The sequence below is a fragment of the Microcaecilia unicolor genome, chromosome 8, assembly GCF_901765095.1.
Source record: "Microcaecilia unicolor chromosome 8, aMicUni1.1, whole genome shotgun sequence".
Taxonomy (NCBI): Eukaryota; Metazoa; Chordata; class Amphibia; order Gymnophiona; family Siphonopidae; genus Microcaecilia; species Microcaecilia unicolor.
Window position 1 is genome coordinate 13,820,952 of NC_044038.1, and position 17,574 is coordinate 13,838,525.

The 17,574-nt window shown below is 45.7% G+C and overlaps 1 protein-coding gene across 1 annotated transcript in view; it reads right to left on the bottom strand.

Annotated features, from left to right (window-relative positions):
* The window catches only part of LOC115476722 (cytochrome P450 3A9-like), a 54,470-nt gene that overhangs the window by 13,821 nt on the left and 23,075 nt on the right, over positions 1 to 17,574 (bottom strand). Inside the window, 4 exon segments of the mRNA XM_030213274.1 lie at positions 1,886 to 1,961; positions 14,464 to 14,591; positions 16,459 to 16,526; positions 16,528 to 16,605. Of these exon segments, the coding sequence (XP_030069134.1) occupies positions 1,886 to 1,961; positions 14,464 to 14,591; positions 16,459 to 16,526; positions 16,528 to 16,605 (350 nt within the window).

Consider the following 17,574-nt stretch of genomic DNA (forward strand, 5'->3'; position numbering starts at 1 on the left):
GACAGTTACGGGTGAGGGAAGTAATGGGTGAGAAGGGAGGAAGGGACAAGGGGAGGGCAATTGTGGCTAGGAGCTAAAAGCAGTGGTGAAAAGGTGGGTTTTCAGCATAGATTTGAAAACAGGTAGAGATGGAGCTAGACGTATAGGTCCAGGAAGTCTATTCCAGGCATAAGGTGCCTCGAGAGAAAAGAAGCAAAGCCTGGAGTTAGCAGTGGAGGAGAAGGAGGACGACAAGAGAGACTTGTCCAGTGAGCAGAGTTCACGGGGAGGAATGTAGGGAGAAATAAATATTATACCAAACAGCAACCTGAATCAGTCAATCATAAAAATAGATCATATTTTTTTAGCATTTATACCCCGCTCTTTCCCGCTTGATAGCAGGTTCAGTGTGGCTTACAAAATATGGTACAAAGTATCATAGAGATATCACAAGGTATGGTACAAAGTATCACTGTGATAATACAGTTATGTAGAATAGGACAATAGGAAGAGAGGTGGGGGAAAGAATTGGAGTATGGGCAGTGTTAATGGTGTGGATTAGGTTCGAGAGTTAAATGACACATTATGTTCAACTTATTCTTGTTGGGTGAATTTTTGCAAAAAGATAAGAACATAAGAATAGCCGTACTGGGTCAGACCAATGGTCCATCTAGCCCAGTATTCTGTTTTTCAAACAGTGGCCAAGCCAGGTCACAAGTACCTGGCAGAAACCCAAATCGTGGCAACATTCCACATAGAACCCCAAAGAATAACAAGATTCTGGAATCCTAAAGAGTAACAAGATTCCATGCAGAATCTCAGTGTAGCAACATTCCATACTACAAATCCCAGGGCAAGCAGTTGCTTCCCATGTCTGTCTCAATGGCAGACTATGGACTTTGTCCGAACCTTTTTTAAACCCAGATACTCTAATCGCTGTTACCACATCCTCCAGCAAAGAGTACAGAAGTGTGAAATGTAATGTAATGTATCCACTCATTCATTTGCTTGTATGTTAAATAGACCACTTTCTCCGGCACATCTGACAGTGGTGGACAGACTGACGGGGTCAGTTGGTCTCTATCTGCTATTATTTATTTATTTGTTGCATTTGTATCCCACATTTTCCCACCTATTTGCAGGCTCAATGTGGCTTACATTATGCCGTAGTGGCAATCGCCATTTCCAGGGTGAGAAATACAAAGTGCTACTGCACTAAGTTCATAAGTGACAGAGTAGATTAAGCATTCAAGTATAAAAAGTTCATTTCCGGAATGAGAACTAAAGTGGCATTCACATTATCTACTGTGTTCTAGGTGGATATGATACATTGAGGTGCAGTGGCGTAGCGGGGGCGGCTGCCACCCGGGGCGGATCACCACTGCACCCCCCCCCCCGGGTGCAGACCAACACGACACCCCCCCACTGGCGTGGACCCCCCCCCGGCATAGCTCCACTCCGACACGGTCCCCACCTGCCTACGAGCTCCATCTATCTGCAGCGCTGCTGTAAAGAAGAAATCGCTTCGATGGCACTTCCCTCACTCACTGTGTCCCGCCCTCTGACGTAACTTCCTATTTCCTCAAGGGTGGGAGACAGTGAGTGAGGGAAGGGCTGACGAAGCGATTTCTTCTTTACAGCAGCGCTGCAGATGGATGGAGCTCGTAGGCAGGTGGGGACCGTGTCGGGGGGGAGGTGCTGCGCCGGGGGGGGGGGGGGTGGTCGGATGCACCCCCCCCCACCCGTTGACACCTGGGGCGGACCGCCCCCACCGCCCCGCCCTTGCTACGCCACTGTTGAGGTGTCTCCATAAGAACTTCACCTATTAGCCAACCCCTTCTCTGTCTATGAAAGAGACCCTCCCAATGCAACAAAACAATTAGGTAAATTAATGAAATGGGGTTACCTTTTTGTCCTTTAGCATCACCATTGGATTCAGACTTCTGTGAATCAATCATTAACTGCAGGAAGTCCACTCGGTCCTGGAAAGAACAGAACAATTTAATGGAGAAGGGCTTGGAGAAATGTCATCTGGCCAGAAATACAATCCATGACTGAAGAATAACCCATAACACTGCTGGAAGATTTTGTCTAACAGGAAGGGTCAGAAGTGCACATCAAGCAGTGTGTGTTCTGACTCCAGAAGAGAGAAATCGTCAGATACAGTACAAATCATTAACATTTATACGCAACACTAAGCATTCTTTCAACCCAAAAACGTAACAAACCTTGTACCTCCCTAAGCCCTGAACTCCCAGGTGGATGGCTGCAACAGGTCAGATTGACTCACAGTGGGCTCCAACAAAATCTTTAAGGAAAGGGAATGGGATTTAATATACCATCTTTCTGTGGTGACAATCAAAGCAGATTATATATTATATACAGGTACTTATTTTGTACCTGGGGCACTGGAGGGTTAAATGACTTGCACGGTCACACGGAGCTACAGTAGGAATCAGACGCTCCTGGTTCTCAAGCTGCTGCACTAACCACAGTGTTGGTTTCAGCCAGGGCTTTACACAAGGCATTAAGGGACTCACATCAATTAAGCTACTCCTCCACTTCGCTCTACTCAGGAAGTATTTTTTCACGGAGAGAGTGGTGGATGCTTGGAATGCCCTCCCACGGGAGGTGGTGGAAATGAAAACGGTAACAGAATTCAATCACGCGTGGGATAAACATAAAGGAATCCTGTTCAGAAGGAATGGATCCTAAGGAGCTTAGCCGAGATTGGGTGGCACAGCCAGTGGCGGAAGGCGGAGATGGTGCTGGGCAGACTTATACGGTCTGTGCCAGAGCCGGTGGTGGGAGGCGGGGCTGGTGGTTGGGAGGTGGGGACAGTGCTGGGCAGACTTATACGGTCTGTGCCAGAGCCGGTGGTGGGAGGCGGGGCTGGTGGTTGGGAGGCGGGGATAGTGCTGGGCAGACTTATACAGTCTGTGCCAGAGCCGGTGGTGGGAGGAGGGGATGGTGCTGGGCATACTTATATGGTCTGTGCCAGAACCGGTGGGAGGCGGGGCTGGTGGTTGGGAGGCAGGGATAGTGCTGGGCAGACTTACACGGTCTGTGCCAGAGCCGGTGGTGGGAGGCGGGGCTGGTGGTTGGGAGGTGGGGATAGTGCTGGGCAGACTTATACGGTCTGTGCCAGAGCCGGTGGTGGGAGGCGGGGCTGGTGGTTGGGAGGCGGGGATAGTGCTGGGCAGACTTACACGATCTGTGCCCTGAAAAGGACAGGTACAAATCAAGGTCAGGTATACACAAAAAGTAGCACATATGAGTTTATCTTGTTGGGCAGACTGGATGGACCGTGCAGTTCTTTTTCTGCCGTCATCTACTATGTTACTTCGCTCTACTCTTTGTGGCCTCTGAGGCTGAAGATCAGGAAAATATGACTAACTATCCTAATAGCAGATGTTCAGGAGAAGGTGGGGGTAGCTTAGAGGTTAGAATAACAAAGACTGGGCAGGTTCAAAGTCTGCTTCTGCCATTTGAGCAAATCACCATCTCCCATTGTCACAGCCACCCACTTGAACTATACTTCTCTGAAGGAAGGACGGTACTCATGATATTCACTCATATTGTGAGTCAGCCTGGTGCTGGAAATGCAGAAATACAATATTCAGAATAAAGTTGGTAAAAGGTGTTTTTCCATAATCAGTCAGTAGAGTTTATGGGCCAAGTGTGTGTGATGTTGTCTTGATTTTTGTATGGAGATACAGAGGAGGAGCAAACTTCCTCCTGCTCGGTCAAGAACCTTTGGGGAAAGGGGTGAATTTGTTCTTAAATATCCTGCAAAACACTTGCTAATCTGAGCTATATCTGAAAGAATTTATGATTAAAACATTTTCTGTAAGATGACCATTAATACAACAGCAAAACTCAAAGTAAATCTAGGCTTTTAATGGGTTTAGATAGATTAGGAACCTTTATTTATATCTTTGGATTTTCTGCATAAGTAACTTCCCTTAATTTTCCATTGGATCCCACCAATTTTTGTGGTGCTTGATATAGGGTGGGCACCTGTTATGCACTGTTCACTCTAAGCTACTACTACTTATTTCTAAAGCGCTACTAGACGTACACAGCACTGTACACTTGAACATGAAGAGACAGTCCCTGCTCGACAGAGCTTACAATCTAATTAGGACACACAAGACAAAGAGTAGCAAGATTCCGGAATCCCAAAGAGTAGCAAGGTTCCAGAATCCCAAAGAGTAGCAAGATTCCGTACATAATCCCAAAGGGTAGTAAGATTCCAGAATCCTAGAGTAGCAGGATTCCAGAATCCTAAAGACTACTACTACTTATCATTTCTATAGCACTACTAGGCGTACACAGCGCTGTACACTTGAACATGAAGAGACAGTCCCTGCTCGACAGAGCTTACAATCTAATTAGGACAGACAAACAGGACAAATAAGAGATAAGGACAAAGAGTAGCAAGATTCCGGAATCCCAAAGAGTAGCAAGATTCCGGAATCCCAAAGAGTAGCAAGATTCCAGAATCCCAAAGAGTAGCAAGGTTCCGGAATCCCAAAGAGTAGCAAGATTCCATACATAATCCCAAAGGGTAGTAAGATTCCACAATCCTAGAATAGCAGGATTCCAGAATCCTAAAGACTACTACTACTTATCATTTCTATAGCACTACTAGGCGTACACAGCGCTGTACACTTGAACATGAAGAGACAGTCCCTGCTCGACAGAGCTTACAATCTAATTAGGACAGACAAACAGGACAAATAAGAGATAAGGACAAAGAGTAGCAAGATTCCGGAATCCCAAAGAGTAGCAAGATTCCGGAATCCCAAAGAGTAGCAAGATTCCGGAATCCCAAAGAGTAGCAAGATTCCATACATAATCCCAAAGGGTAGTAAGATTCCACAATCCTAGAATAGCAGGATTCCAGAATCCTAAAGACTACTACTACTTATCATTTCTATAGCACTACTAGGCGTACACAGCGCTGTACACTTGAACATGAAGAGACAGTCCCTGCTCGACAGAGCTTACAATCTAATTAGGACAGTCCTGTTTGTCTGTCCTAAGCTGAGCGGAAGTCCTCCAACTGGATTGCTGACAGTTGGGGGTGGTGCTTCAATATTGTGGTTTCAATTGCTAGGGAAAGGTAGGTTCCCTGGGGACTTGCTGAGCTTGCCTGTCCCTCACTATTGAAAATGTGATAGTGAAACAGCACCACCTACTGGCAGGACTGTAGATGGAGGACTCCTGCTCAGCTTAGAGGGAACAGTTCTGTTACGGGTCTGTCTCAGGAGCAATTTCTCTAGATGGGTTAGGTTTGTGCATCCTATGACAGGAATGAACCTCACTCCTAAGTCAGGCTATGAGGAGTATGCTTTCAGTCTTTCAAGTTTACTGCTAACACTTGCCGTAAAATGGCTTCTATGGGTATAATATAGTAAATGACGACGGATTGAATTGCCATCATTTTTGTTTTCATGGTCCCATCCTCTTTTCTGTTATAAGGATTATGGGGTGGGGGTGGGGATTAAATAAATGGGCTAAAAAGAGGCTCTAGGCGATATTCTATAAGGGCGCGCACCCTTAGCACTGATTCCCACACCTAACTTTAGGTGCCAGATTTACGTCTGCTGAAAGTTGGTGCCCAAGTTAGGTGTAATGAGGCAATATTCTGTAACTATAGGTGCAAATTTTCGGAACATGCCTGACCATGCTCCCTTTTGAGTCACACGCTAATAGAGTTAAGAGCCATACCTTATAGCACTGTTTCCCAAGTCGGTCCTAGAGTACCCCCTTGCCAGTCGGGTTTCTAGGATATTCACAATGAATATGCATGAAAGATTTGCATATAATGGAGGCAGTGTATAAAAGTCAATTTCATGCATATTCATTGAGGATATCCCGAAAACCTGACTGACAGGGGGGTACTACAGGACTGACTTGGGAAAATACTGTCTCATAGACTAGTGTGTGGCCATGAGCATAGCCGGCTGTCCATTTTGGGGGGGCCCAGGGGAGGACTGGGGGAAGAGAAATGTGTGGCCCCTCCAATCCACCCCTGGGCCTCCTCCTAAAAAATTCCCTAGATCCTTCTACTGTACATACTTGTCGAACACTGGAGCGTTATTTCAAAGACCTCCTGGTCTCCGACACTCTTTGCCTTTTGTTGCTCTACTGTGCCCCATTCTTTTTTCTGTTTGCTTTAGTGAGCTCGTTAATTGGAGGGGAACCCTTCACTAGTCTGTGTGCCTGGCAGGGGCATAGCCAGACCGGCGGGAGGGGGCTCCAGGGCCCAAGGTGAGGGGGAACATTTTAGCCCCCCCCAGCGCCGCTGACCCCCCCTGCCATTGCCGACCCCCCCCACCACCACCGCCACCAACTTTGACCCCCCCCCTTGCTGACGACCCTGCCGAGAGTCTCAACATCAGACTCACAGAAACAAAACGAAGCCTTGCTCCGGAAGAAGAGGACCTCGGCTGGCGGGGGTTGGGGTCCTCCGCCAGCAAAGGTAGCCAACGGCAATGGTGGGGGAGGATTGGTGGCGGGAGGGGGGTCAAGAGGGTCATCAGCAGGGGGTTCCAGGGCCAAATCTATGGGGGCCCAGGCCCTCGTGGCCCCACATAGCTATGCCACTGGTGCCTGGGGAAATAAGGAGAGCAGTATTTTACAGATTTGTTATATACCCACCTCAGTGGTGACACTCGGTTCTGACCAATGAGAGGCTTTTACATGTTGTCTGTGTATATTGCACCTAGTGAACTCCGGGGGGGGGGGGGGGGGGCGATATTCAGCTTGCAGCCATGTGCAGAATTAAGCCCTGAGCAGGCTGAGAACCAGGGAAGCAAGAAATCAAATTTCACATCTCCAACTTGCAATCCTCAGACCTTGGATAAGTCACTTCTCCCTCCATTGCCCCAAGTACAAGCTTAGAGACTCATTTGTGCGTTAATGTGATTTAATGCAAGCCCCATGATACTCAAAGAGGCCTATTTATTAACTATGAGGCCCTTCTACAAAGCTGTGATAAAAGTGGCCTTAGCACGTTCTTACGAAGGGTTTTTCCATGCACCGCCATTGTTACTGCAATCGTAAAAATGGCCTTTTTCTATATTTTGTATTAATGGCCATGTGGAAATGTTTCCATTAGTGCATAGCCATTAAAAAAATGTATATGTTCACTTACCACCACCCATTTTGTAGGCAGTAAGGGTTCACGAGCTATTCCTGCACTAACCATTTCATAATCCCTTTGGGACAGGGAAATAGTTATCATACCTGAGGGTACCTCACCTTGAGCTACAAATAAAAAGGCATGAGCTTAACAAGAAAAGAAAACAAACAATATGTATTGACTCAAGGCAAGGTACAGCAAGTGTAACTAAAAGACGCCTTCAATGTACTGCGACTTTTTATCTTTTAAAAACCCGATACCCTTAGTTACACTGTTCTGGGAGAGTCTGGTCTTGTTAGATCTTGGAAATTAAGCAGCTGAAGCCTGGGAGTACTTGGAAGGGAGACCACCAGGGAAGACTAGGTGTTGTGGTCTAAAGAGGGAGTAAGGAAACCTACTAGTACTGAAGTGGCGATGAGCCCTACAGGATTGCCAAGAAGCAGCAGAAGAGAATAGGGTTATAAACATGGGTCTTCCAACACTGGACACAAAGCACAACCACACTGGTTGGTTCTGAAAACATGTCTTTATTTTGCAAACAGCTGGGACCTGACCGTGTTTTCGCAAGAGTGCCATTTTTGTGACTTCCCGCACTTGTGCCAGGAAGCTACTCCGGTGTGGACTGACCATTCGGGCAACCGGGCAGTGCCCAAGGGCCCAGAGGATCTTCCCTCCCCCTCCCCCACCACACACTATAGCCCCCCAAGTCTCAGTGGGCCCTCCTCGATCCCACATTGAAGGCCCCTGGTGGTCTAGTGGCCTCTACGGGGGCAGGAAAGAACACTCTTTCCTGCCCATTGCTGCTGTTCTGCCTGGCGCCCCACCCCCGTGTTTTCAAAATGGCTGACGAGACTACCACGGGAAGTTTAGGAACCCATTTTAAAAACACAGCGGCACCAGACAGAATAGTTGTAATGGGCAGGAAAGGGTGGGGTTCTTTCCTGCCCCCAAAGAAGCCACTAGACCACCAGGGACCTTCAAAGTAGGACCAGGAAGGGCCAACTGAGGCTCGAGGGACTGTAGTGTGCGGGAGGGGTCAGCAGCAGCACGGCGGTGGGCAGTGGCTGGTGGGGCCCGAGGGCACAGATCACTCTCAGTCTGTCCCTGCTAGTGATATTCTCGTCTATTTTCGAATTGTGGTATCAAGTGCTATTTTAGAAGAACTTTATCACTTCCTTACCTACAGCAAACCCCTGAGGCAGGCTTTTATGCCAAAACACAGTCAGGTCCCAGCTGTGCAAAATAAAGACGTGTTTTCAGAACCAACCAGTGTGCTTGTGTTTAGTGTCCAGTGTTGGAAGACCCATCTTGTAACCCTACTCTCTTCCACTGCTTCTTGGCCATCCTGTAGGGCTCTTCGGTTCCTCCACTTCAGTAGGTTTCCTTACTCGATCTTCAGACCACAAATCCACTTCAGTATCCTGCCAATAATGTCACGGTCACCATGGTGGAGCTTTTGTTTCCTAATTCTGCAAAGGGCAATGTGGGGAGAGTCCTATAAATAGCTATTCATGAATTAGATGCCAAACCTTTGGCGTGGCAATGGGAGGTAACAAAACGTTAGGTGCCAAAATGGGGATGAAACTTAGGCACTGTTCTATGACTTGGCGCCTAAGAGTTCTACTTTTGGGGATAACTTTTGATAACCTCGTGAGGTTAGAGACTCAAGTAAATTTGCTTGAGAAAAAATCTTGTTTTGAGAAAATTGAGAAGGATTCGGTATCTTTTTGATTGACCAGTTGTTGGTTACCAAGTTTGGTTTTGCCGCTACTGGGCTATAGTAACAGTATTTACACAGATGTTAAAAAAAATTGATGAAGAAGACTAGAGGACATGAATTGAGGTTGAAGTGGAGCAGACTCAGGAAGTATTTTTTCACGGAAAGGGTGGTAGATACGTGGAATGCCCTCCCACGGGAGGTGGTGGAGATGTAAACAGTAATGGAATTCAAACATGCGTAGGATAAACACAAAGGAATCCTGTTTAGAATGAATGGATCTATGGAATCTTAGTGGAGGTTGGGTGGTGACGCCGGTAATTGGAGAGTAAAACCAATGCTGGGCGAACTTCTACGGTCTGCGCCCTGATCGTGGCTGAATAGATATGGATGGGCTGGAGTGTAAGTTTTAAGGGGTTTCGACGTTAGCTTCAGAACAGGAACAGTGCTGGGCAGACTTTTACGGTCTGCCCTGAGAAAGGTGGGGACAAATCAAACTCGGGTATACATATAAAGTATTACATACCATGTAAAATAAGTTTATCTTGTTGGGCAGACTGGATGGACCATACAGGTCTTTATCTGCCGTTATTTACTATGTTACTCTTTGGGGTTCTACATGGAATTTTGCTACTAATTGTGATTCCAGAATCTTGTAACTCTTTAGGATTCCAGAATCTTCAGAACTTTTAGTATAGGGCAGACTTCTACGTTCTGTTGCTTGAGAAAGGCAAGGACAAATCAAACTCTGGTGTAAAAGTATCACATGCTCTAAATAGTAATTATTACCCGTGCATATGTAAACAGTTACTTTTAAGAAGATTATAAGTAAAGGCCTCACAAGCCCAGGGTACCAACTCAGTGGACACACCTGTAATGGCTTTCCTCATGGGCCAACCACCACTTCCGAAAAACCTGCAGAGTGACACAACTTAATTCAATCCGCAGTAAAAAAAAAAAAAACAACAGAGGGTGGTATGGTAACACACCTCCAATGTTGATGTAGTATCAAGAAAGCTACAAAAGTCCCACAAAATATAGTTATAATCGATCTCTCTCGACAGTCATAGAATTCTCACTGTTTCGTTGCTTCGTCAGCAGAGGATATGCAAAAACACTCATCTTCCATATTGCATACAATGCGAGTCAAAATGGCGACTGCTTATAAAGACGTTCAAGCGGTTGAAACGTTTTTTGTGTGGATGACATCACTTCCTGAGGGATCAGCGTCTCAAAATTAATCAGTATAAAGCAATTGTTTCTCGATTACTTAATGTATTCATAAAAAACTTCCCATTCCATGGGGCCATTGAGGCCATTAGGGATTACCGTTTGTAAATGATATATCCATCTTTGTTCCTTTTGGTGTAAAACCCTTGAAATATCGGAGGTGGTGGTTGGCCCGTGAGGAAAGCCATTACAGGTGTGTCCACTGAGTTGGTACCCTGGGCTTGTGAGGCCTTTACTTATAATCTTCTTAAAAGTAACTTTTTACATATGCACGGGTAATAATTCCTATTTAGAGCATTTTTCTACAAGTTTCTTAATTTATTGCTCTAAGCAGATTTGTTAATGTTTTGATAAATTATCACATACCATGTAAAATGAGCTTATCTTGTTAGGCAGAATGGATGGACCGATCAGGTCTTTATCTGCTGTCATTGACTATGTTACTATGTAAGAAATTTTCAAATAGTCCAGGATATGGCTTCACGCTTCATATCAGGCTCACACATATGATCGAGTTACTCGTTTTCTGATTGATTTGCACTGGCTGCCAATTGAGGCCTGCATTTGTTTTAAGGTTTGTACACTAATTTTCAAAGTACTTTATGGCCAGGCTCCGCTATATATGTCAAAGTTAGTAGATCTGTCTTCTAGCAATAATAGATTGTGAGATGTATGATATTGCACTTTCCTACACCAAACGGTTTATTTTATCAAGCTCCGGCTATTTGGAATTCTATTCGTGGACAAATTAGAATTATACGTAACTATTTAATGTTTAGGAAGTCGCTGAAATCCTATTTGTTCAGGAAATATTTGACTATGTAATGGTTTTTGTATAATTCGGGTCCTATTGGTGTATATTCCCAGTGACTGTCTGGCTTTCTTAAATGTAATCCGCCCAGTTTTTGGTGCTATTTATTGAATTTGTCCCTTTCGGCTCACCAGCACCATCTTCCATAGGCGCCCGGTATAAGAGGCTTGGACAGGCTAAGCTTCCCCTGCTGTGCTCTGAGAGGTTTAAATTGTTGATTTACCTCCATCCTCACAGCAGGAGCTGCAGTGAAAGTCCTCTAGCCTTGTGTAACCAATTGTAGAAATTGGTTTATGGTTTGTTTACCTTACTGCTGGGAGAGCAGGGGGGGGTGGGCGCTTGGCTGGGTTCCAGGGAGATATTTAACGAGGATGACTTCCTGACCTGCACTGAGAACAGATAGCAGCAGAATCGGACAACCAGACAACAAAGGTAGAAAAGATCATTTTATTTTCATTATAGTGTTTGGAATATGTCCACTTTGAGAATCAGGTGCTCAATAATAAAAGTTGATATTTATTTACTTATTTATGGCATTTTATCCCACATTAAACATGAATTAGGGTGTTTTGTGGCTCTACATGAGAATTGTGATGATATGATCCCTTGTTTCATATTGTTGACGGTTTGCATTTTCCGTATGGGTGGTATATTGGTGTATTAGGTTCTGCCCAGTGTAATATTTATGGTACAGTAAGGTTCTGAGTGTGTTTTTGCACAAAGAAGTGCATAGTGTTTTGCAGTTGAGCGATTGTGGTTAGAATATGCTTTGAGCAACCACTTTATTCTTTGACATATGATACATATCTAATATCTAAATTTAATAAAAGGTATTAATTGTGACTTTTATTTTTATTTATTTATTTTTTTCTGTGTTATCATCAGACAATTATGGATGTAAGCTCCACCCCTGGCCCCACCCCTAACCCCGCCCCCTTTAGCCTCCCCAAACAGTTGGGCCACCGACCGCCTATGCCATCTTCCATGTACAGCAGAAATGTGTGCCGGTATTTGCAAATGATGTTTTGTTGTATTAACACAGCCTCAGCACACCTTACAATCCTTTGGACCTGCTGCGGAAAAATTTGGTTATTATTCAGGTTTTGCTCTTAACAAGAAAGATATAGTAGAATTGGAAAAGGTGCAGCGAAGGGCGACTAAAATGATAGCGGGGATGGGACGACTTCCCTATGAAGAAAGACTAAGGAGGCTAGGGCTATTCAGCTTGGAGAAGAGACGGCTGAGGGGAGACATGATAGAGGTATATAAAATAATGAGTGGAGTGGAACAGGTGGATGTGAAGCGTCTGTTCACGCTTTCCAAAAATACTAGGACTAGGGGGCATGCGATGAAACTACAGAGTAGTAAATTTAAAACAAATCGGAGAAAATGTTTCTTCACCCAACGCATAATTAAACTCTGGAATTCATTGCCGGAGAACGTGCTGAAGGCGGTTAGCTTAGCAGAGTTTTAAAATGGGGTTAGACGGTTTCCTAAAGGACAAGTCCATAAACCACTACTAAATGGACTTGGGAAAAATCCACAATTCCAGGAATAACATGTATAGAATGTTTGTACGTTTGGGAAGCTTGCCAGGTGCCCTTGGCCTGGATTGGCCGCTGTCGTGGACAGGATGCTGGGCTCGATGAACCCTTGGTCTTTTCCCAGTGTGGCATTACTTATGTACTAAAGTCTATGGTGATGCCTGTCAGCAATTCCTTAGGCTGTGCAAGGTCCTAACCCCTGAAAATTAGCCTAATTGAGGCTTCAGGGCCTACTCTGAGTGCCAGCCAGAAGCCTCTGGGAGAGCAGCTAGGAAATTCTCTTCCCCCCTTCCTAGTCTGATCCCTGGGAATGTCAGTGCAAGACAGGATGACTCCTGCCTCTGGATGTTTTTACACCTGTGCTTCCGAGCAATAAAACAGACCGGGGTCAGTGCTCAGGAGAACAATAGAAATAAACCACTGTTTCCATAAACTGTACCTTCACAGGAATTCACACCTCCTTAGTAAAACCAAGCAAATTACATCACAGGTCGGTGCATGGGCAAAGAATTCGGTTATTTAAACCCAGAGACGGATGTTGCAGGGGCGTAGCCACGGGTGGGCCTGGACGGGCCCAGGCCCAGCCACTTTTGCTCCAGGCCCGCCCAGCCTCTTCTGCCCACGCTCCCGGTCCGCGTGGCCTGCTCACTTTTACTGCCCTGAAGCGCCGTTTTCCCTCCAGCACCGGCGATTCCCATAGCCAGCCTTCTGCCAGCGCGTGTCGTAGGGGCCTCTTCTCAGGCATGTCCCGCCTACTCTGCAACTTCCTGCGTCCCACCTTTGTGGAAAACAGGAAGTTGCAGAGTAGGCGGGACGCTCCTGAGAAGAGGATCCGACGACGCGCGCTGGCAGAAGGCTGGCTATGGGAATCGCCGGTGCTGGAGGGAGAATGGCGCTTCAGGTCAGTAAAAATGACCAGAACTGACCATGTGCAGGGGACTGTTGGGGGGGGGGGGTCACGGGTGGAGAAGAAATGTGGCGGCGGTGGGCGGATGGAGAGGAAATGCGGCGGCGGGCGGGCGGGGGGGGTGGTAGCGGGTGGAGAGGAAATGCGAGGCCTGTGCCCACCCAGTCCACCTCCAGGCCCATCTAAAAATTAAACTCTGGCTACGCTACTGGAAGAGAGAAAGACATACACACACATCTCCATACACCCCTCCTACCTGCAGCCATTCCACACACATCGCCCTGCTCAGCCCTGACAGAGACACTCATTCACTGACAGACATCAGGCAGATCCAGAGACACACAGAAGCAGTGCTGTATTATCTCTCTGCCCTAAGTGCTGTAAGCCTATTTCTACATAAAATACCTTTTGCCAAGTCACCCTTGTGTGTTCTATTATTGTGCTACAGAACCCACTGCCCCGAAGAAGTAGACCCGGGACCAGAGAAAGGAACCCAGAACCAGGACAAAGACAAAGCTGATATCTGACCATAATGGACAATGCCCTTGCAACTATCAATCAAGCAGAACTGGGTGGGCCACTTTCCCTTTCTTTGGGAGGAGACCAGTATCAAATACTAGGGAATTAGACTATCTAGAGACCTGACAGTTGAGGAGTGACCTAGTGGATTAGAACATCGGTCTTGCAATTCAGAGGTGGCCGGTTCAAATCCCACTGCTGCTCCTTGTGATCTTGGGCAAGTCACTTAACCCTCCATTGCCTCAGGTACAAACTTAGATTGTGAGCCCTCCAGGGACAGAGAAATATCCAGTGTACCTGACTGTAACTCACCTTGAGCTACTACTGAAAAAGGTGTGAGCAAAATCTAAATAAATAAATAACTATATTTTCTTAATATGTCCCCCTTGTTCTCCGTGGCTCAGAGGAAGACATATCCTGTATCTCTAATGGGAAGAGTTGCTTTGTATAATATGTTTGTCCTGGTGACTCTCCTCAGTCATTCATAAACACTCGATAGAGTTGGTAAACGTTTGGTCATTTGTGGATTTCCAAATGCTTCTACTAATTTGACCAATAAACATAATTAAACATGAAGCAGAAATGGGAGTAGGTCAGACTCACCGGATTACCTTCCTGTAAGCGTTTGGCCTTGATACTAGTGACTGCGTTTAGAAAGAAATTTGTGATTTCCGCAGAAAAAAAAGAGAACTTCATTTTGTCCAAAACAGGAACGATAAATGGAAAGAGAACTGTGGATTAAAAGAAAACATGCATTAATAATGGACCTCAAACTGGACCTGAAGAAACTAGAAACTGTAAAGACTCAAATAACCATGGCAGCTGTGAATTTGTATACAAACCGAAAAAGCACAACTGGCCTTCAAGACTGAGACAACAGGAGTCCTTTATTAATGAGTGGGTCCTCATTAATAAAGAACTCCTGTTGTCTCAGCCTTGAAGGCCCAGTTGTGTTTTTTTTTCGGTTTGTATACTTTTTGTAGAGGAGTGTGGTAGCCGTGTTAGTCCACTCTTAAGGTTATCAATAGAAATCAAACAAAATAAAACATGGAAAAGAAAATAAGATGATACCTTTTTTATTGGACATAACTTAATACATTTCTTGATTAGCTTTCGAAGGTTGCCCTTCTTCGTCAGATCGGAAATAAGCAAATGTGCTAGCTGACAGTGTATATAAGTGAAAACATTCAAGCATTACTATGACAGTCTGACAGGGTGGGAGGAGGGGGTGGGTAGGAGGTATGCATGGGGACATCAAAGCATATCATTGATATTCTAACAGGATGGGTGTGGATAGGTGAGGGGAGGGTGATCAACAGAGAAATACAGCTTTATGGTTTATAATGGGCTAGGAACCCCAGATCCTTGTTAAGTCTTTTCTGTTGGGTGTTAAAATATTCAATCATTCTGACTTCAAAGGTCTTACGTTCTTGTATGGTTTTAAAGTTACCTTTCAGGATTCTCACTGTGAAGTCACTGGTACAGTGTCCTGGTCCTGTAAAATGCTGACCAACAGTGGTGGGAGCCCTACTGGCACCAGTATTGTTCATGTGATGTCTATGTAAATTGAATCTTGTCTTAAGCATCTGGCCTGTTTCTCCAATATAGCATCCTTCGTTACATTTTTACACTGAATGATATATACCACATTGGAAGATGAGCAAGTGAAATATTCCTTTATGTTGAATATCTTTCCTTTGTGGATGACTGTGGGGTCCTGTGAAATGTTTTGGCATAGTTTGCAACTGGATAAATTACAGGGAAGTGTACCCTTCTGTTCCTTTTCAGTCTGTGATGGAAGTTTACTTCTGATTAGCTTGTGTTTTAAGTTGGGTGGCTGTCCTCCCACCCTGTCAGACTGTCATAGTAATGCTTGAATGTTTTCACTTATATACACTGTCAGCTAGCACATTTGCTTATTTCCGATCTGACGAAGAAGGGCAACCTTCGAAAGCTAATCAAGAAATGTATTAAGTTATGTCCAATAAAAAAGGTATCATCTTATTTTCTTTTCCATGTTTTATTTGGTTTGATTTCTATTGATATACTTTTTGTGTATGCTGTTTTTCCCTCTCTTTTTGCTCTGAGCTATGAATTTGTACAAATATACAGATGTGCGACGGGCGTAGGAAGGGGGGGGGCGGTCCGCCCCGGGTGCACGCGCTAGGGGGGGGTGTCGGCTCGCTGGTTCCCTGCTCTTTCTGCCCCGGAACAGGTTACTTCCTGTTCCGGGGCAGAGAAAGCAGGAAAGCAGCAGAGCCGATGCAGCTCCCAGTGACGTGCACTGGGGGCGGATCGGCCCTCCCGCGCTCCCCCGCTGAAAGGTAGGGTGCGTTTCGGGGGTGGAGCGCTCCGGAGGGGGGGGGGCGCCACGCCCTGCACCCAGGGGGGGGGGTGCGCAGCGGCGACCCGCCCCGGGTGTCAGGCACCCTCACTATGGCACTGATGCGCGCACACCTATTTACTAACATTTATAACGCACCAATCAAAATTTCTTGGCGGTAACAGAAAAACGTATAAAATAGTAAGGCATTTAGAGACACGAAGAAAACCCTTATGAATTTCTGTATATAAACCAAAGACTGATCACAGCCATACCTGAAATAATGATTAATGGACTCAAGAAGCTGAATTTGAGCAACTTCTTGCTGTTGGTGACAACGGGTCATGGGGTTGTTCATGGAGTCCACGTTGACACTGAATGAGGTGCTGGTGACCACATCTGTGCTGTAGGCCCCGAAGATGCTGAAGAAAAAGGAAGAGAAATAAGACCCTCGGGCTCTCCAGGAAGTGTCTTCAATACTTAGAGTAACATAATAGATGCCAGAAGATAGAGACTGAACTAGTCCATCCAGTCAGTCTAGTCTTACAAGGCTGCTCCTTACAGGTTACCCGCTCAAGGTCTTTGTTTAGGGTGGTAACTGATGCTATTATTATTATTTGTAGCATTTGTATCCCACATTTTCCCACCGATTTGCAGGCTCAACGTGGCTTACATTTGCCGTAATGGCTGTTGCCATTTCCGGGTAACAGAGTACAAAAGTCGTTGCATTAAGGCGCATACATACATGGTAAAGATGAATACAGTGTGGCTTTGTTGTAGGAGGTGGAAGGCCTCCAATTATTTAATATACAGAATTAATTCCTCATATTTGGACAGGGAGAAATAGAGGTTTTTCTCTTTCTAAAACAGGGGAAAGTTTGCTGGAATAGCAAGTCACTTCATTCTCTACCTCCCCCCTCTTGCCAAGTCAGGTGATTAAACCTGAATGCCCACAATATCTCTCTCATTGAGCAAGATCAGGCCTCAGGGAATACTACAGACAGAAGTCTTTCCCAGATCTTTTGTATAAGGCTATTTCAAAGCAAATGAGATTGACTTTTAACATAGGCAGCCGAGACCCCTCGGGCCCCATATACCGTATTCATCCTTTTACTGAATAAAGACTTCACACATATTTTCTAGATTTGGCACAACTTGGCCGCAGCTTTATTTAAATACAACAACATATCTTAACCCTGGGCATACCCAAGCCGCTTTCAGCCTCTGGCTCAAATACCCCAAGCCAAGTCCGCCGCCCTAGCAAGACTGGCTAATCGCGAACAGGGCTCCCCACCGCACAGCAAGGGAGCCGTATGGTATCCGCAGCTGCTAGCTGCCTAGCAAAATGTCAACTGGCTTGGGTACCCTGCCCACGCTGCGACTATTTCTAC